The sequence below is a fragment of the Enoplosus armatus genome, chromosome 24 (genome assembly GCF_043641665.1).
Source record: "Enoplosus armatus isolate fEnoArm2 chromosome 24, fEnoArm2.hap1, whole genome shotgun sequence".
Classification (NCBI taxonomy): Eukaryota; Metazoa; Chordata; class Actinopteri; order Centrarchiformes; family Enoplosidae; genus Enoplosus; species Enoplosus armatus.
In genome coordinates, this window is record NC_092203.1 from 11486353 (window position 1) to 11507446 (window position 21094).

Below are 21094 nucleotides of genomic sequence, written 5' to 3' on the forward strand. Positions count from 1 at the left end.
ACTCTATTTTGGATAAAAGCTGGCTAGGAGCGAGCTAGTGTGCTAGCAGGAGAAGCTAACCGCTACATAAACTGTTTTGACATTTAACGTTCACCTGCACACACGTAACGCTAGTTAAGTCACTTAACGGGCCGGCTAGCTTAACATGAAGTAGCATTACTATCTCTAATTCTGAGCTCGAAGTTAGAAAGCTGGAGTTCTGTCAAATGTATGTTATCAATATAACCGTTAACTCTCAGTTTAAGTGTGCTAGTTTGAAAACTTGCTATATTTCGTTACAGCAAAGCTACACAGGAGAATGAAGTGCGACGCCTTAAGCAGCCCTCCACCGCAGGATATTATGGGGCTCATTCACCAACGTTAGCTGCCTCTTAAAGGTAATAACTGGCGTATAAACGGGGCCAAGTATCCTGCAGCAGGTCCTGGAAACTGTAAGGGCTTTGGTGGATATTACGAGAGGAGAAAGGCCAGCTGGGAGTCTGCTTGTGCCTTGAATTTCCTGACCCAGGCAGCAGCCATGGAGGAGGAGGTGAGCATGGAGTATCTGCTGGAGCAGGTGATGCAGAAGGACCTGGGGAAGAGGCTCCAGGTGGGCCAGGAGATTACAGAGCTCATCCTGGACGAGGAGAAGTCCCCCCAGCTGGAGCAGGACCAGACTATGCTGGACAGGATGGTGGAAGCAGTGGCGAGCTCCTGGGTCAACTCCAGCAACTTCAAGGTGAGGATGGTTTGTTAGTTGAAGAAGTAAAGTTGAAGATGCCTGTCACTGGAGGGTTGGTGGTTTGAATCCTGTGGCTGGGAGAGATGGAGAAGGACGGACACACTCCACCTCGCTCAACGTTTTTTAAAAATAACTGTAGAGATGCTCTTGAACAAGGCACTTCACCCTCAGCTGTTGTTCTACAGCTGCTTGGTACATGATTTTGGTTGTGCTGGACAGGTGTGAGCACACTTAAAATAGGCCCTGAAATATGTCAGAATAAATTAAGCTGTTTTAATTAACTTAATAGTTGAAAAATGTCACAAATACAGATGTTTTCACAGCATGTACTCTATTGGTTTTATCCAGAAGGGGCTGTTGAAGTTTTCACTCATGCAATACTGTGGTACCAAAACATTATTTAACTGAAAAAAACACATCATTTGGTGCTAATTATGGGAAAAATATGAATTTCCTTGATAGAACTGCTCCGTTTAAACCCCAATAAATTGTTCATGTTGTTATTGGAAGCTTATCTCTCCATATGTTGAATTGTTTGGTCTCCTGTTAACAAGTTTCACATTTTTGCATGTGTAGCTGACCTCCTATGTACAGACTAAAATACTCTGAGGGTTACATTGGCAGTCAGTTGAAATGAAGTAAGAGACCATATACTAACTGAACAGTATGTCTGTCGTCTCTGTAATAATTGGTACTAAATTACATAGTTCTTCAACACTCCCAGGAAATTATTTGTAAAAGATTATTACAATTTTGTGAAAAAGTACATTAACCATCCGTGTGTGGTGGAAGGGCTACAGTAGCTGTCAAGCCACCAGTCAGGATGATGGGATTCACAGCAGGAGTCACTGCTTTAAGTGTTAAACCAGTCGATGCTGATTCCTGCAGGTCTCGGGGACAAACTGTCCTCAGGGAGAACTTCATTCACTTGATAGACTAACCTACATCTGCCTGTATACTGCAGGATCACTCTCGTTACCATGGTGCATGATTTGCATGCCGTCCGTGAACGTTTGCGTGTAATTTATGCGGATATGAGGCTGCCGCTGCTGATTAATCAATACATGGAGATCACAGTGGTGTGTTCCTGCACAGTAGCATAGAGAAAAAAACGGTTTGGTTAACACACACACATTTTTCCATCATTCATGCTCATTTTTCTTCCAGTTGTGCTTCTTGTAGTCTCAAGATATGTGTCAGTTACTGCGTTAAGACGATCTTTTCAACAATCACGAGTCATTAGTCCAGTGTCAGGGGAGCTATTTTGCCCAATTCCTTTGTAATAACTTTTTGACTGTTAATAGTATTTTAACCAAATATCTGTCCTATCTTCCTTTTACACACAGAAATTACAGTAAAATATGTTGATTAAGTATGAAAATTATAATTAGTTGCAGCCTATTATGTGTATTTAGTGCCTGTTCTGGAGCTTTTGAACATATCACATGATCTTCCTCTGCAGTTTTCAAGACAAACACATTGAACTTTCAATCCCACCTGGAAGTGTAAGAAGCCTAGCGTCAAGAAAAGCAGCACTAAAATGCCAGATTTGTCAATGGAGTTTGGTGTGACACTTTTTTCACATACATAAATTGAAGCAGACGAGATTGAGTGGAGCTCATCAAAACTACACACTGACTTAACAGCCATAGACATGCGCACACACACTCACATACTGACACAACCAATCATATCGCTGCTTCCTGTGCTGCCCTGGAAACGCAGCCTCCTCCGGTCCGGTTGATATCTGCGGGTCTGTAATGGGGACGAGGCTCCCAGGCGAACGAGGCAGCGGCGGTGGCTGTGAGCTTAATTTACCAGCACCATTAGCCCACTTTCCTTCCGTGTGTGACTGAGCCAACAGAGGGGAGGAGCGTCTTTTACAGAATCTCAGGGTTTCAGTATGTGGTTCAGCTTCCTGCCAGCCGGTGCTCTAATGTGTGAGGGGTTGGTGGTCGTAAAAACCCTTCAAATGTGTGTGGGTGAACGATGGAGGAGAGCTGCCTCATGTGCTGTTACTTTAATGGCTCTTGTTGATCGATCAGAGGAGTGAGCTTGTCCTGTAAATACAAAGTCTATTGATAAATCCAGACAGCTTAATGGCAGAGGCTGAAAGTAAAAGTCAACATTTACATGAGAGGCAGTTAGCCGAACTGTCTAACTGTTTATTCACCTTTTAGGATGACGTAAACATTCCCTATACACCGTTCAGGGCTGCAACTAATAATGATTTATTTTCTAGATTTATCATTTGAGCTATGAAATGTCAGAAATAGTCTTCAAATGTTGTATTGTTGTATGTGACAAACCAAAGCCAAAACCCAAAGATATTAAGTGTAAAATGATAGAAATGTCAGAAACTGGAACCAGAGGAAAAGTGTTGCCAATTCATTTTTGGTTGATCAACTAATTATTTCAGCTCTAATACCAAACTGATTCACACAATTTGGTCTTTAAGATTAATGTTCACTCGATACAATACCAGAGTTTCAGAGGAATTTAAACAACACCCTTTTTTTTATTTAACAAAATTAACAAGGCCTCCAGTTCACAGTGTCAGTAGCATGAACAAATCACACTACAATCAATAATTCACAGTACTCGAATGAATGTGAACAATTAGAGTGGGACCTAAGGGTGGTGTAGGTGTAATACCACTGGATGTCCAGCAGATGGCACCAGAGAAGACGTGTTCTCCTTGTTGTTCTGACAGTCTTTTTCTCTCATGTTCCAGAGAGTTTCCAAAAATTGCACCAGAGTCTGAGCGCGAGGCTCAGGTGGTGCGTATGTGTTGATTATGGTGTCAGCAGGGGAACTCTCACTAGACGTTCATTGAGTTTCCCAAACCACCCCATGACAAGGAAAGGTGCCTTGGTAACGGTTGAAAGCCTTTTGTAAAATGTGGACACTGTCTTCAGTCATGGTTCTGTTGGACTTCAGTGTTTTACATCATAGAATGAAAGACTACATGATTGTGTTTTGATTTAACTGCACAAAACCACTTCATTTAGATTATTTTCAGTTTTTTCAATGAAAACTCTTGGTTTGGTTCAATTACCCATAATCCTTTGCAGCCCAGATTCGAGTCCATTGCTCTGGTGCTGACTTGATGTTGTAGTTGTTGTGGATCTTTTTTATGTTGGATTCTGAGGTGTTTTCTCAGTACGTTTGCGTCATGTTTCTTGTTGTGTCCCAGGTGGTTTTGCTGGGGATGGACATTCTGTCAGCTCTGGTGGGCAGACTGCAGGACAAATTCAGGACGCAGGTCGGGACAGGTGAGCTGCTGCACATCAGTTCTCTGTCCATGTCGTAAATATTTCAAGTCAAAATGGAGAAAATACAATATATGGGTTTTATTAGCTGTTTTACAGTATATAAGCTTTCAGCTGTCTGTTTTATTGATTAGAATGACTATTAGCTAAATGTGTAAGATGTAAATAAAAATAGAATTATAATACTTTTATTTAAAGGCACAATCAGTAATTTTTGCTTCTATTTTAATTTACTTTTAGTACAAAGTAAAGATTTACATGTGGGTGTTCTAAATATATATATGTGTGTGTGTGTGTGTGAATAAGTGCAGTTATAGAATAAAAAGCAGATCATGTAATTAAATGAAACGGTGAAGACATGTATACATATTAAAAGAGCAGAGTAATATTGTAGTCCTCCTCACTTTTGTTTCTGTGTCTGCTCAGTTCTGCCGAGCCTCATGGATCGGTTAGGGGACGCCAAGGACCAAGTCCGAGACCAGGACCAAGCGCTCCTACTGAAGATTATGGACCAGGCTGCGAACCCACAGGTGCACAGTCTGTGGCAAATGAATCAATCCATCTACCGTTTAATCTCCCTTCAGAAACACGAGTCTGTTGACACATCCTAAATGCATACAGTCATGTTGATGTCATCTATGTCTGTTCAGTATGTGTGGGAGCGAATGATGGGAGGCTTCAAGCACAAGAACAACAGGACCAGAGAAGGACTCTGCCAGTGTCTCATCTCAACCCTGAATGTGTAAGTGAAGAAAACCTCTTCCACATTAAAATGTGATGAGTTCTACATATATGTTCTTCGTTTTCAGTAACAACATAACTATGTTAATTAGCTGAGATTAGGGCTGCCACTAATTATCATTTTTTCATTGATTCGTTGTTTGTCCTATAAAATATCAGAAAAGATTGAAAGATTCACAATTTGACATCTTCAAATTGTACAAATGAAATATTCAAAAATATTCAATTTACTAACATTAAATCTATTCACTTGAGAAGCTGGAACCAATACATTTGGTCATTCTTGCTTGAAAATTGATTTATCCATCATCCAATTTGTTGCCTTTGAACTTTCTGCTGATCGACTAACCCCTACTTGTGTTAGCACTAAATAAAATCCACTCTATGCGGGTGAGTTTTGAAGTTTGTAGAGAAAGCAGCGTTAGTAGAAGTAATGAAGAAACTGAGTTGATCAGCTGAGATCTCTGAACTTTAAAATCCAAAGTGGGAGGCGATGATGATGTCTAATAAAATATGACGTGTTTTCACGTAATGGTGAAGAGGTTCGTTCATGTTATTTTGTATTTTGTTCTTTCAGGTTTGGATCTCAGAGTCTGACGCTCAGTAAAATAGTTCCTCACATCTGTAACCTCCTTGGAGATCCCACAAGTCAGGTACGACCTGCTGCTCCCCACCTGGACTTCAGTATGTGGACTGGTTATTGGTCTTCCACTGCCCTCTGCTGGTCAGACACAAACATTACAGCTCAGACCACCATCCAGGATCTGTGTTCTGTTTTCTTTTCCAAATCTTCCTTTTACGCTCACACGTTCGCTGTGTGAGTTGATATATTTTGGTAGCTTTTGTTAGACACATGATGCTTTGCATGGGTCAAACCTGTGACCTCGCAGCCATGGGGACTCCTCTCTGACCGCCAGACCCCTCGTCTCTCCCGCTGTGCTCTGCGTTGGAGTTTGTTGTCTCCTGATGGCTGCAGAGGTCTATCATCACCGGAATCACACTTCCTCTTGAGGACAGGAAGCCGTGCCCATGAACTTCCCTTCCTGACGCCATATAAATATTCAAATGCTTGGAGACTGATTGTTGTTCTTTCATTTAATATAATCAAATAAAAGTGTTAGTTTATTCAACAGTACAGCAAGAAAACAAGGTGATAAGAAGCGACGTTAACTCACACACTCACTTCTATCGCCCACCTGTAGGTGCGTGACGGAGCCATGAACTGCCTTGTGGAGATCTACCGCCACGTAGGAGAACGAGTGAGGATGGACCTGGGAAAGAAGGGCCTGCCTCAGTCACGGTGCGTTCAAATGTGTGACTAACTGCAACTCACAAGTATTTAGTTTTACTGAGCTTGGCCTTACCTCCTCTGTGAAACCCATTATTAACCAACTATTATACATCTCCAACAACAGACCCGCGTCTGGTGTTACGTGGACTTTGTGATTATGAGTGTTTGTGGCCGTCACAGTCGCCCCCTGCTTGTGTCCTTTGGGATGCAGGGACTGTGGGCGCTGAGAAGTTACTTTGGCCTATTTAAGTCTGAAATGAGCCAGTTTTCTGTCCTTCAGAGGAGCGGCTGCAGCAGGGCTGTTTATTTTCTGCTATGAATGTGGTGCTAATCCCCCCACCCCCCCCGCAGGTTGAACGTCATCTTCAGCAAATTTGACGAAGTCCAGAGGTCAGGGAACATGGTCCTGTCACCTGTGTCAGGTAAGATCACCTGCTGTCTTTATTTCTATCATACATGCACACTTGGTTCTGGTTGTGTTTGTGGCACTCGTGCTGTTTTATGCTCATTCTGTTGTCACGGCAGCATGGTTTTGTTTTTGTACGGTGTTGGGTTGTTTGTTGCTGACAGCGGCCTGCAGACACCAACATGTGACCCTCCAAACTGCACCACTTTACTTTATTTGTACACCTACCAGACTCCAAAGGGGGAGTCTCGAAGTCTCAGTGAGATTAAAATGCAATTTATGGGACCCCTGATGGCCGGGGGTTTCTCTCCAGGCTAAGAAGGCAGCATAAAAACAGTGTTTAGACAATAAATACAATACAGACAGTATGAACAGAGTGTCATACATGAAACAAAGGATCTGTCCTGTGATGCTCTTCACAGTAACATCATTGCTCTTGTTTATCTCTTTTGCTCCTCTGGGTTTGAGGCTGTAAACCTAAAAATCACAGAATGTTACGAGGACTGTGAGAATATCTTTGTTCATCAGTCACAACGAGCACGTTTCAGCTGGGAAGCCCTCGTCTTGGTTTCCACCCCTCTCAGTGGGGTGTGTTCGCTGTCTTTCAGTCAGAATGCAACCTGAGCCGGTTTCTTTGTGCTCCGGGAGGTGAGGAGCTTTCGGCCCCTTCACAGCAGTGGGACAGAAAGGTTTAGGAGCTTGAAATCTGCAGAGAATATCACATCCATAGTTGTTAGCTGTTGACTGTGTACAAATGTTATTTGACTGTGACACCAGACTGGTCTTGTTTTGAATGTATTGTCTCCCAGGCCGGGGCTGAATGCCCTCATCGCTGTGGTCACAGGGCTCAGCTTCCATCTCACCTTAAAAATACAAAGACCATCTTCCTTTGGGGAAACAACACAAATCTGTCACTGAGATAGTCCGACATGAAGGGAGGAGCTTTACCATGCCTCCCTTCCAGTATCAGAAGTGTCCATGTTGTTCTGTCCGCTCTCACACATTGTTTACAGACCCTACCTGAAGGCGGCACTTTCTATTTTCACAGTTAAAGCATTGTCGTAGTTCACAGGTTAAAAGCTTTTAATGTGAAGCATGAGAAGAAACAGAAACTACATTAAGATACAGAGAGAGAATGAGAAAGTAAGAGAGGAAGAAAGAGGAAGGTCCACAGAACACAAGAAGGAAAAACACACTGAGACTCTTAACTCCGGCAGCCCAGGGCTCTTATTTTGTAGGAGTGGTGTTACAGTCACAAGACCAGGTTGGAGGGGAAGGGAGGAGGCAGGCAGCAGTGATCAGCTCAGGGTCGGTGTCAGGACGCCCCTGTTTCTCCTCCAGCAGATCCAGTAGGAAGGTGTCGTCTCGCAAAGTCAAGCCGGGTCCCTGCAGGTAAATCCATCACATACAAGCCATCGGAACTGTTTCATCTGAAGTTGAAGGCCTCTTTAAAAAGGTTCACTGAGAGAATATTTAGCCGTCGGCTCGTGTTATTACCCGACTCGGTCAGGATCTCTGTGCCTTGATATTTGCACTGGGATCATAATTGGGATCTGAATGCTGCAAGTAACTGAGGCTCAGTGATGCGTATGGTCCCGCCGCTCTGCTCTCTCTGTAGCTGGGACATATGACGTGCACCATTACGTCGAAACTGTTTCAGTAATTCCAGTTCTTTTGCTAGAAGTGGCTGTTATGATTTGAGGAACATAGTTTGAGGAAGGTGTTTCTGGCGTTCTGTGTTGTTCACTGTTGTGACAGCATCTGTAAAGGAGCAGTTCAGTAAACTCAGTTTCACAAAGCAAAAAGGTCTGGATTAAGTTACCATGAATGATAATGCTAATGCTAACTTTATTTGACTTAGAGACCAGCTGTTCATCAGGGCTCCTGTAGGTCAGAGATTTCGCTCCAGTCCATTTGATCCCTTACAAGCGATTCATTGATTTTAAACTGCATTCTTGGAGCAATGGGAAGCCGATGAAACACACAGAAATGGTTTCATATGATGAGATACTGCAGCCAACTTCCAATGTAGAGCTCACACATTTGTTTTTGTACTCCAGTCCATGTTTATATATTTAGCTTTAGGCTACTTGAGTAGTTTCAAAAGTAAGTTCAAGCTTTGTGAAAGTAGCAACTTTGCCTTTTGCATGAAAACAAACAGAAATACTTTTATTATTATTATTATTATTTATAGACAACCAGCCTGAAGGTATTTGAACAATATCTCCATTATTTGGAGGCTGTTATGTCACTTGTACAAGCTCGGGCTGCAGCTAGCGTTTACTTTCAATATCAGTTAATTGGCTGATTTGTTTTCCATTAATCATTTCGTTAATAAATTCGACAAACTAAAAGAATTGGCCACGTACGTGCAGCCAAGGCCAAATAAAGCTCTGAGGGTTTTGATAAACAGGGACCTGGCTGTGTGCGTCACGCAGCTCCTGCAGGGAGGTGTTGAGAGACGAGACCAGGTACTCGCTGCCAGCAGGACTTGGGTTGCACAATTGGAAACGTCCTGAATAATGAACACTGTTCAGGGACAGAAAGACAGGGCAGCATGCACCAGTGAGTCTCTACACGAGGCAGGAGGACCACTTAAAGAGCAGCCTTCATCACTGATACACAGATGTACAGAAGTATCTGTAACTGAAGGATACCAAACAGGAACTGACCCTAAAGACAAGTAAACCAAAACATAAGAAGTCAAAGAAATCTGAAGGAAAGATGATCTAATCAAGAATCATTTCATAATATATAATAATCCAATATTCTCTGGTTCCAGCTTCTCGGATGTACAGAGTTGCTGCTTTTTATAGCATCTGTGAGTTTTAGAAAAGAACTGTGGTGGTTTTCAGTGTACTCTCCAGCCGCTCATTGTTTCACAGTGTGACACCTGTAACTCCAGACTCTGGCCTGTGGACCTGCTGGGTATGAATACATGTTAATCTGGTGAGAAAGTTGTGGATGCAGCCTGATGATTGTGTGGGAACGTCCCTCCCTCTGTTGTTCCAGCTGGTTGTGGTGTGCAGGAGAATGGCAGGGGTGTTTCCCCTCTTCATTCATGAACACAGCCACGTTGTCTCATGTCCACAGGCTGGAGCTCACCTTTGAGCCACAGCTGCATGATTATTTGCTCTCAGCGTTGAGGGTGATTAAAATAAGCTGTTTAATTGTTGTGAGCGTGTGTGACTGATAGTAAACTAGAGCTGCAGGTGATGTTGATTTAATCTCCGTAGGAACTCCTAAAGCTCTGGTGGGACTCTGAGCTGCTGTCCCACGCTCCCTCGTTTCCTCCTTTCTTCACTCCTGAACGCCTCGCCTCTCCCCGGTCATTTTGTGAATCAGCATCGGGGAGCTCAGCTGTCAGACTCCATCAGGCTCCGAGCTCCCAAAGACTTTGAGACGCTGCCAGGAGGAGAACTTGTGACCTGGCATCCAGAGGAGGGGCTCAATTAGTCACCGTCGCTTTGTGAGATTTGTTCGATCGTGTTTGTCTCTCGTCATTATCAGTCGTTTTGATATGAGCAGTTGTTATAACAACGTTGTGAAAGTTCAGCCTCACATGTCAAACACAGTGTACTCGTTACGGCCACTGGAGGACGTGAGCGTGAACCAGGCTATCGAGGTGCATTGTGGGAAATGTAGGACCCGGTGTTTTTAGTTTGATCTATACTAAAGATTAAGAATCAGAATATCTCGGCCTCTGCTGCTTCACTTTTTGCAGTGTAATATTGCTGATTAAGCTGATTGTTTCAGCTTTAAATGAGACAATGATGAATTAAAACGTCCAAGTAGCCCTGCGACATGACTGGGCTAACAGCGCCATCTTGTGGAAGAAGGTTTCAGCTGGTGCGAGCAGGGAGAGACGCGCTGCCAGCTTGTCTGACATGTCATCAGCTCTAAAACAGTGAAACTGAAGATGAAATCTTTGTGGTCTTGACCTTGTTGGATTAGGGATGAATGGACGAGCAGCGGCGCTGTTTGCATTCAGAGCTGTCAAGTTGTCAAAGTCAAATGAAGCAGACTGACTGTGAGACGCTCTTTGTCTCCTCTTCTACCGTAAATTTAACACCCACGAGGCAGATAACTGGTGACTTTCAGTATTCTCCTTACGTTTGCCTGGTGCCACACCTCCGAATCCCTGCTTTTGACTCTTACATCGTCATATTTCTTTAATTGATGTGAAAATGTTCAGTTAACTGCTTCCATGTGCTCTTAGTACTGGGCATCGGATCTGCTGAAGTATTAAATGTCTGGTCAGATTCATAAACTTGTTCACTTATTCTTTGATCTAAATCATAATTTTACAAACAGCACTGATCCATGTTCAACTTTGGCTTCTTCGAAATACCTTTATTATCTTCTTTACATGTATCGGGACTGGATCTCAGGTATCAGGAGTTATTTGTCGAGTCACATGTTGAGCAGCTGTGATAAAAACACTCCAGCTGCTGCAGGCTGACGGATGAACTCCTCCCCGTCTCCTGAGTCATGATGACACTGTGCTGTCCCTCATCCCTGACTCCACCCACCAGATCCAGCTCCGGGGTTTGTCCCCAGACCGACCCCTCCCTTCTGCTACCATTGGCCCACCCCCTCCTCCTCCTTTCCCTCAGCACTCCTCTCCATCCCCGTCCTTCCTCTCCGTCCATCCTGCTTCTGACAGCGTGTGTTTGCTGAAGTGAACTAGAGGACGAAGACGGAGAGGAAGATCGTATCGAAGCACATGCTCCCTGGCAGGGCAGGGGAGGGGGGAGGCTCGCGGTCAGACTCCCCTCCTTCCTCCCCTTTTCTCTCTCCTCAGCTGGGGGGAAAGATGTGAGGACCACAGAGGACCGGAGGACCACCTGACTGTCTCTCTGTCTGTCTGTCTTCCTGTCTGCCGGCATGCTGAGGAAACTGGTCTGCAGGCGGATCTGCTCCTGTAAGCTGCTGCTCTTCCTCTGTTTGCAGGGAAGGTTTGAGCTCGTAGTAGAGAGAAATAGTGGAGGTTGTAATCGATGATGAATGCAGCCGACAGGAGTTGAATGGCAAGAGAAGGGGGGGGGGGGGGGGTCTCTTGTGACGACGGCTGTAAATCCAGGAGGAATGCGTCTGTGGTGTCTCGGATGTAAACACGGTAGGATGGTGTCTTGGCCTGCTGGCAGCTGGATTGTTGTGTGGACATGATGCAGCCTTGTTGTCCGTCTCTGAGTCAAAGTCACAGGACAGAGTCTGTCTGCTGTGGAGTTTAGGAGAAATCGATGTTTTGTTGTCCTTTTCGTGCCGACTGAACTTTTTTTTCTGCTGATTTATGGATGAGATAAGACTTGAGGCTATCAAGGTTAAATGTTGTATTTGTATTCAGATACAACAGTTATGTTCTGTAGTTTCTCTTGTAAATATGTGTTATATATATATATATATATATATATGTATTATTCTTGCTGAAGGGCACGTGAGTCGTAAGCTATTGAAAATATGCAGGCACCTTTCTTTCCCTTTCTGTCAGACAAGTCCTGGTCCAACAAAATGTGTATTTTTAGTATTCACAAAGTTTCTTAAAATAGTAGCTGGTTGTTTGTTCACAGGCACATGGATCATCTCTGTTATATTTCAAACTTCACATGTGCATCTATCGTTTTCTTCTAGCACAGCTGTTCAGATGTTTCAGTGTCCGTCATGCTTTTTTAGAAATCTATTTCATCCAGTAAACTATGGAAAATACATGTAATGCTTTCTTGCTAAGAGTTAGATGAGAAGATTGATACCACTGGCTGGTTAGTTTAGCTTAGCATAAAGACTGGAAACGGGGGGAAACAGCTAGCCTGCCTCTGTCCTTCTTTGTTTTGGATTAAACAACATTAAAAACAACATGCTGTGGTTTTATGTGCCGGACGATTACTGATGTCTTGTCATCACCTTGAGGTTACCAGGCAACCAGCTGGGACCCCAGGGAGTCACGGTGTATTTCCCAAAATGTCGAACTATTCCTTGCATTAATAGAGACACACACACACACACACACACACACACACACACACACACTCAGCAGCAGGCACTCGGCCAACACATCAGTCATGTGCCATCAGGTTGCAGTTTTTCCTCCTTGCAGGATCAAAACACGATGCAACAACTCTCAATAACAGCACAAGGTGACTGTGTGTGTGTGTGTGTGTGTGTGTGTGTGTGTGTGTGTGTGTATCACTCATGTTGTTTTCACAGTCACATTGTGAGGACTCGCCTTCCTTTTGGGAACAAAACACACAACACAAGTCCCCATCACGTAAATCATTACATTTGAGGGTGAAGACTTGGTTTAAGGGTTAGTCTCCAGGAAATGAATCTGTGTGTGTGTGTGTGTGTGTGTGTGTGTGTGTGTGTGGGGGGGGGGGGGGGTAAACTTTGAATAATGAAAGAGGATTGATTGCTAGTCTTGCAGATTCCCGTGCTGAGGGTGGACTCACGTGGCGCTCGGCTGTCCACCACGGGAGGAGACACCTCCACAGGACGGTGCCTCTTTGAGCTGCTGACACAAGATAAAACATATTATTGTTGTGTATTTATTGACCCAGCAATTAAAATTCAGCACAGGACCTTTTCTAGTCCACTTTAGATTTAGATTTCAGCAGATCCTCATCCATCAAATTAAGCAGTGACGACCAGGAAATGAATCTGTTGTTGGCGGGCTGCAGATTATTCAGGGCTACTGAAGAGTAAATGTGGATTTTGATATATAATTAGAGCTGAATCAGTCCATTCATTGAAGTTCCAGCTTCTTAGTTGTGAGGATTTGTTGCTTTTCTTTGTCTTATGTGGCAGTAAACTGAACTGAACTGTTGATCTGAAGACGTAGTCGATATTATGATGAAACCAAATTGAGCACACGCCTTAAAAAGAAAGGAAGGAAGTTCATTTGTTCACAATAATCTCAAAACAGTAACAAGTACAGGGTCTGAAGGTGTGAGTCAGTCAGAATCACAGCACCAATTTTATTTTGTGAGCTCAGAGAACCGTTGTTTTGCTCTCCTGTGGTGGCTCTGGGCTTCTTACTGGGAACACAGGACTAGTTGTTGCGTCTCTGACCTTCGCGCTCCTCGCCATCGTTGCCTTGTTCTGTTGGTGATGTAGGAATGTGAGTTATGTACTCCGGATCAGTGCCAGCTGAACGTCAGCTAAAAGTTAAATGTCCGCCTGCCTGCTCCACATTGCTGGGATGTTTCTTTGTGCTGGTCGAGTTTACTGAAGACTCGTTGTTCAGTCATGTGACTCTGCGTGTCTCTTTTCTGCTCGTCCTCCTCCAGACAAAAACTTTGAGGACGATGACTCTGTGGACGGCGGCCGCTCCTCGTCCTCGTCCAAAGGAGCCTCGCTGTCCGGGAGGAAGCCAGTGAGCATGGGTTCATTTCGACGCCCCGCCTCCAGCACCAAGTCTGCAGGTCAGAGCCAACGCCCCCCTTTGACATGTCACTAACTGATCTGCACGTTTTTAAAGTTTGAGTTTACTGCTGCTTAAAGCTTTGGTCAGTCACAGCGCTTCATCAGGGAAGAGAAGTGTGTGTGTGTGTGTGTGTGCTTTATAAATGCAGCCATTTCCATTTTCTACTTGAACTGCTGTTTATGTCACATGGTCACATTTGTGCTGGTCACAGTGACTTGATGGTAAGGTATTTTCTCACTCCCATGCTCTGTGATGTAAACCTTTACACTAACTCGACGAAGAAGTTCTGCATCACATTCACAACGTGAGTCCTTTGACGATCATCGACTCTGCGCTCGACTGCAAATCTGTACTTGTTGACGATGCAAGATAATGAACAATTAGAGGTTAATAGATTTCTAGAAGAAGCTTTGTATTGTAAGACAAAAACTGCACACATGACATGTGTCCAAAAAGGGCTCATTCATGACTTCTACCTGATGATCTAAAACAAGATTCACTTCGTCGTAGACTGGATGTAGGGTAAAGTGGTTTATAACCCACGTATCATGTTAGATAAAGATTACATTGACTGCCTGGGTGATCTGTGAATTCATATTAGATTAAATAATAAGATTTCCCCTCTCGTATGTAAAAGTAGTATGTATGAAAAGTAAAGAAATATATGATTTTAACTTTTGTGGTTTTCATACTGCAGGGAGGGATGGGTCTAGTGCTGGAGCTGTGGATGAGGAGGACTTCATCCAGGCCTTTGAGGATGTTCCCACAGTGCAGGTATGTTTAATATTGTTCTCCATACAGTGCAAGAAGAATAACTTGGCTTCCTCTTATACATCTTTTCTCCTCTCCTCCACCAGCTCTTCTCCAACAGGGAGGTGGAGGAGGCCATGACGAAGATTCGAGACGTGCTGTCGGACGATAAGAGGGACTGGGAGCTCAGAGTGGCAGCTGTAAGACCTCCCGACCTCCCTGTCCTCTCACTTTTAGGATCAGCCAGGTGAAAGTGTCTCTGTTGATCGCTGCTTCTTCTCTTTCTGTGTGTCTCCAGCTGAAGAAGGTGCGCTCGCTGCTCCTGGCCGGCGCAGCAGAGTTTGATGGGTTTCCGCAGCAGCTGCGGCTCATGGAGGCGGCGTTCAAACTGTCCGCAAAGGACCTGCGCTCTCAGGTGGTGAGAGAGGCCTGCATCACTCTGGGGTAAGACCACGTGGTGGTCACGCAGGTTCCCTTCACGTCTGCTGCAACACAATAAGAGAAGACATCATTTATTTAGTATGCCATGCTGCCAGTTCCTTTTTTCCTTTTTAAAGTCACTGCTTCGCTCCCTCTTTAATGCTTCATAGTGCTCTGAAATATGTTCTAGTAGCAGTCTGCTGGGCTCGGTTTGTCTTCGGTATAACACAGTGTGCTTATTGCTCATGTAGTCCAACAAACCTGAGCGTCTGCTCTGCTCTCCTGTCCCCAGCCACCTGTCGTTGGTCCTCGGCAGTCGGTTCGACCACGCGGCAGAGGCCATCATGCCTATCCTCCTCAACCTGGTCCCCAACAGTGCCAAAATCATGGCCACCTCCGGCATGGCCGCCATCCGCCTCATCCTCAGAGTAGGTGGCAGCTCTACTCTCGTGATGTCTGTTTACTCCTACGCTCTTCACTGTGTGCGGAGTGTATGATGATGATGATGATGGTGATGATATTTGACACTGACATTCAAGCAAGTCACTTTTACATTCTTCTGTTATGAGAAATAAAAGCAGCTTCCTGTCCAGAACTGAACATGTTCAAGTTAAACAGGGAAGATTTCATGGACACACACACACACACACACACACATATATATATATATATATATATATATATATATATATATATATATAAAATATTTGATGTCTCTGTAATGGTTAATCCACCAGTATGTGCAAGCCAAGCTCTTTAATCAAAATGATATCTTAAATGCTAAAATATAATTATTGTTGTTATCCATGAATTCTCAAATTTACTGTTTTACAAAAAAGCAGAAAAAAACAGTAAAGCACATTATTATTTTTTGATTGAGATGCCAGATTACAGTTATTTACTTGCATTCCTGAACAGAAACATTTGTTTTGTGGTTGTAAGAATGCAAACTGTTATCAGGGCCAAAGGTACAAAATATTAAGATGTTTGGTTAATATATGTGAATAAGGACTATTTAGTTGTTCCAGTTTGTTATTAGCCTAATAAATAACAATACAATGTTTAGTTTCAAACAATTTTTTGACAGATTTCTAAAATATTTGTGTTTTCTCATTTTTATGACAGGTGGTCTAATAGATTTGTTAAGCACTGTGTGTGTGTATATATATATATATATATATATATATATATATATATATATATGTATGTTGTTGTACTGAAGAGATTACCGTTTCATCTTGAGGAGGCAGAGAAGGCTTCATAGTGTGAACTTTGTCAGGCTTGTTGATTTTAACATCAGTTTCTGGTGTTTTGCAGCACACACACTACCCACGTCTCATCCCCATCATCACCAGCAACTGTACCTCCAAATCTGTGGCGGTCAGAAGGTGAGAGACACAGATATTTCACTTCATTTGTTTGAGGTCTGTTTCTATTTGCAATGTAATATATTTCTTTATTTCTAATTTTCATTTTGATTTATTTCATTGACGTGTTTGTAGTTTCTATTTCTTTATATTAATTTCATTTTATTTTCTTGGTATTTTTCAGTTTTGTTGATGTTTTGAGTTCCATTATTGTTTTTATGATCATTTCTTTCCTCAACACAGGTTTGGAGAGTCAGGGAGAAGTTATGATGTAGTAGATGTGGTGTTCCTCAGTGGTCAGATCACTCTTCATCCATGTTCTTCTTCTCCTGCAGGCGCTGCTACGAGTTCTTGGAGCTGCTGCTGCAGGAGTGGCAGACGAGCTCTCTGGAGAGGTGAGGAAACGGCTGCTACACTTTACAGACTTTAAAAACCAAAGGAATGACAAATGCACATCAGGAGTGAGCAGAGAATTCAGACAGATCTGAGTCTTCATGTCAGTGATATTATAGACCGGATGTATGAAGTATGTAAGTGAAAATGGTGACGGTGGCTTGTGAATGGCTTTAAGTACTACACGCTACTTTGTCAGGAAATATGACACCAGCCGGGTCAAGGTCTATCTCAGCAGTTTCCATGGCGATGCCAGGGGGATCTCTGTCTGCCTCCAAAAGTCTCATTGTGTTTCCGCCTGGCTGCTTCCTGCCGCCGCCGCCAGGGAGAAACCCGAGCTGACCCCCCCGTACCAGGGGAGCTCTCTGGTTCTCATCGATCAGTCAGTCAGTTTGTGTGTGTGTGTGTGTGAGATACTGATTCTACAAATCACACTCAATTTTAGACAAAGACAAAGTGCATCGTGAGCCAATGAGAAATTAGAAGCAGCGTGACACAAACACACGTTAATAAAAGTTAGAGGTGGATATTGAGCCGAAACAAGGGTTGTGTTTTATTAGTGTTGGTATTGGATTTCATTTCGATGTAACCATTGTCAGCTGTGTTCTTTATCTGGGTGAGAGTTGGAAGAGAAAAGAGGAGTTCCCCACAGGAATCAACGAACGCATCACATTACGTGATGATATTAATAATTCACTGACTTTGCATGTTTTTCCTCTCTCAGTGTGTGTTGATCTGTTCAATCTACCTTTTAGTTAAGAATCATCTTCCTGTTTTCTCCCCCCTCTTGAAGACATGGAACAGTTTTAACCGAGACGATAAAGAAAGGGATCCACGATGCAGACGCAGAGGCTCGCTCTGTGGCCAGAAAGTAAGTGGCACACATCCATTTTACTACTGATCCAGTACTGATCCAGTACATTCTACAGGGCTGGGCAGCGAACCGGACTCTGAGTCTCCTGCAGACGTAAATGTCGAGAAGCACAATGTTAAGATGTAAGACCACCCTCAACCACAAAGGTCCTGATGGTTGTTTTTTGGTCCTCTGGCTTGCCGTTGCAGGTGTTACTGGAGTTTCCACAGTCACTTCAGGCGGGAGGCGGAGCAGCTGTTCCAGGGCCTGGAGTCGTCCTATCAGAAAGCTCTGCAGGCTCACCTGAGGAGCGGAGACAGTCAGATGTCGCTGCCCGCCTCCGATCGCTCCTCCTCATCCTCCCAGGAGAGCCTCAAGTGAGACTGCCTCTGTGATCGATGGAGTTATTGATTAACTGGGAAACAGAAGAAGGGTTTTATTCAAAGGCTCTATAGTACATATCATGATGTCCATCAGTCATCAGTAGTACTGGTCTGGATCTGGATTCAAATTATTATTATTAACCTTTTTTTTCACCTGTCTCTTATGAGTCTCCCAGCTGATGTCCAACTGTCAGATCAGCTGGACAATCACTCAATTATCGTAGTAAATGATACACCCCTGTATCGATGATCGACAAGTATAGGATGAGACATAAGTGATGATGAACAGTATTTTCAATTTTTATTTACAGCAGTAGAGAACATGCTACCTCCCGTATCTATTTGTTTTAATGGTGGATATCTCTCTTTTTGTCTCCACAGTCGACCTCAGTCTGTAAAAAACACCTTTGGAAGCAGCACAACAAGATGTAAGGACACGTCTCTTTGTTCTTTACTTCATCTACAACATCGATATATAAATGTTGTGAGGAAGTAAAATCCTTGTCATAAACCAGGCTGTCACCAGGTGGTAGGCGATCTTCTTAGCGACCTTTTAAGGGGGGAAAAAAGTTGATATCTGGTGGTTCTCCCATTAAAGTCAACCTCCAGAAAAGACACATTTAAAAGGCAATGAGGAAATAAAACTGTTGGATACTGATCTTATTTCCACCCTCTCTGCTGGACCTCCTCCAGCCAAAGCTGCCCACAGCAGGACGCCTGCTGCAGCCTCCTCTCCGGGCTCCCTGCAGCGCTCTCGCAGCGACGTGGACGTCAACGCGGCGGCCACCGCCACCGCCCGCACCAGGATGCCCGCCGTGCCCTCTGCCGCGTCATCATCAGCTTCTCCCTTCAGCTCAGCCTCAGCCCTTCCCCCCGGATCCTACGCTTCACTGGGTGAGACAGACCACTTTGCTTTTTCAACATTGATGTATCTCAGAGGAGTCCTCTGGTCTTGAAATCATTAAATGAGATCTACATTCCCAGTATTAATAATCCTCTTATAGTGTCTTATGTGCAGTGTTAGTAGGAACATTTAGCTTAAAGGTACAAGTGTGCATAACAGCATGGACATGAAGCTGATACACAGTCAGTACTGGAACTTCCTTCTATAAATACAGGTAATAAAATCTTCAATGACACGCTCACTGCCCCCCCCCCCCACCTGCTCCCCTCTTTGTCAAGCATATCTAAAGCTTAACCTCTTGACCCCCGACCCTTGTTGTGTCTCTCCTGGGCTCGCCCACCTGTCAGACGGCTCGTCGTCTGTTAATGCAGACGGTAAGCTGTGTGTGTGTCTCTGTATGTGGCCAGGAGACTGATGCTCCCCCGTGCCTCCTCGGTGTGTGTGTACTGTAACGGTGCTCGTCTGTGATGGACCTGTCAATGCATGGACTGTCTACGCATGGTGTCCTGCAACGTTTCAGCCTGTAGAGCAATGTTGGTAGAAAACAGTGCACTCAAGTTCACAACAAGTGTGGAGTTTCAAAGTGGACGGAGCTGCTGGTTCCACGAGTCCTCAACATAGAAACATGAGTCTACCTTCCACGTGCAGGAAGGATGTTCCTGTTTGACTGTCAGCGGTGAGATTTGTTTCTCTGGCCTGATGGGAATGGGTGTGACTCACCCATCGCTGCAGCAGTTATTTTATGCCTGAAAGGGTCGGCGGCACATTTTCCAAATTGTTCTGTAGTCGCAGGGTTGTCTTGTTGTGCTGCCACCATTTAATTCTACTGTATTTATAGTTACTTATAGTCCCTGTAGCTGACGTTCTTCTCCTCAAAACTGTCAGTACACGTGGAGACAACAAGTGGTTTATCCTGTTTCTGATGCCGGTGGAGATGGTTTACAGTGAAGACAACATGTAGCTCTGCTGCTTTTCACGAAACTTGTAAGCTCTGAGATCCAGATATTTTGTGGCACACTGGATCTCATCTTTATATTGTCACTGCACACTGTAGTATTCCCGCTGCTTGACGTTGTCGTATTGTGACACACAGATTGAACTTGTAGTTGTTGGTGTTGACTGTACAGTTGGACACTGGTGCATGTGGTTCACCTGATGTTTCTCTCTGCGCCTGAATGTCTCGTGTTGTGTTTATATATTGGTCGAAGTACGACTGCACGTTATTCATCCATCTAGTCTGTCTCTGCATTTGTTTATTATTAACTCTGAATCTTGTCAAATGTCTGCACACAATTTGTTTTCAGCGTGCAATAAGAACGAGATAATGCCCGACAGGCTGTGTGTATGACTGTAACGGATGACGTGGAGAGACAGCGTCACGTAGCGGTCTCTCTCTCACTCGTGTTTTCTGGTCCTCTGTCAGCGACTGCAGCTAAAGTTACTTCAGAACTCCTCTCATAAGTGTTTGCAATGTGATGTTTTGCTGAACAACAACAACAAAAAAAAATAAATCCAACCCTCTGAATTCAAGAAAAGTCCTCAAGTCTTTCTACCTTCACTTGGAAGCCTTGGTCTGTGTCCCATGTTGATGTTTTTAGAGGAAGAGAAGAAGAGGGGCTCTAGAGAAAAAGGCAGTGCTCGTTTTTTTTAGGATAAGGTGACGTGTGTCTTTCATCTCATCTCTTCTGTCACGTTTCCCTCCTTATGATCTCAATCTGTTTCTGCATGACGACCAGCAGCGGTCCTCACAGTCGGCGTGTTTTAACTTTGATGTGAGTAATGTTGAGTTCTCCCCTCTCTGTCCTCCGCAGGTCGAGTACGAACCAGGAGGACGAGTTCAGGAAACGGTCCGTCTGTGACGGACAGCCGGGGGAGGAGCCGAGGGAAAGTCGTGTCGCAGTCTCAACGTGAGTCGCTGTTGTTGTCCTGTCGTCCTCGTGCTTGTGATTAGTGGCATCCCTGATAGTGTTAGCACCACACTCAACTCATTTAGATTCAGATCTAAATGTGTGAAATGGTTTGAACTATTCTCCTGAAATAAACCACAGCCCTGAGATGACTACTCATCACATTACCTGTTGAGTGATGAGGAATATTGTTCCATTTGTAGATCATTTGGAGCTCATAACAGCACCAGTCTCTTACAGATTTTAAATATTTAGAAAAATGAATT

The 21094-nt window shown here is 44.0% G+C and overlaps 1 protein-coding gene and 1 non-coding gene across 2 annotated transcripts in view; one reads left to right on the forward strand and one right to left on the reverse strand.

Moving 5' to 3' along the window:
• The first annotated feature begins 517 nt into the window (after positions 1–517).
• Positions 518–21094, forward strand: part of LOC139306561 (CLIP-associating protein 1-A-like) — a 31042-nt gene continuing 10465 nt past the window's right edge. The window contains exons 1-20 of the mRNA XM_070930457.1: positions 518–718; positions 3918–3996; positions 4420–4523; positions 4644–4735; positions 5312–5387; positions 5937–6034; positions 6377–6447; positions 13715–13849; positions 14549–14625; positions 14709–14801; positions 14900–15045; positions 15314–15449; positions 16339–16409; positions 16724–16783; positions 17575–17652; positions 17844–18011; positions 18399–18445; positions 18711–18911; positions 19269–19295; positions 20733–20864. Of these exons, the coding sequence (XP_070786558.1) occupies positions 518–718; positions 3918–3996; positions 4420–4523; positions 4644–4735; positions 5312–5387; positions 5937–6034; positions 6377–6447; positions 13715–13849; positions 14549–14625; positions 14709–14801; positions 14900–15045; positions 15314–15449; positions 16339–16409; positions 16724–16783; positions 17575–17652; positions 17844–18011; positions 18399–18445; positions 18711–18911; positions 19269–19295; positions 20733–20864 (2092 nt within the window). The remainder of the gene's footprint in view (positions 719–3917; positions 3997–4419; positions 4524–4643; positions 4736–5311; positions 5388–5936; positions 6035–6376; positions 6448–13714; positions 13850–14548; positions 14626–14708; positions 14802–14899; positions 15046–15313; positions 15450–16338; positions 16410–16723; positions 16784–17574; positions 17653–17843; positions 18012–18398; positions 18446–18710; positions 18912–19268; positions 19296–20732; positions 20865–21094) is intronic.
• On the reverse strand, positions 3459–3588 carry LOC139307007 (U4atac minor spliceosomal RNA). The gene has a single exon (XR_011599565.1). It is a non-coding gene; the product is annotated as a U4atac minor spliceosomal RNA (small nuclear RNA).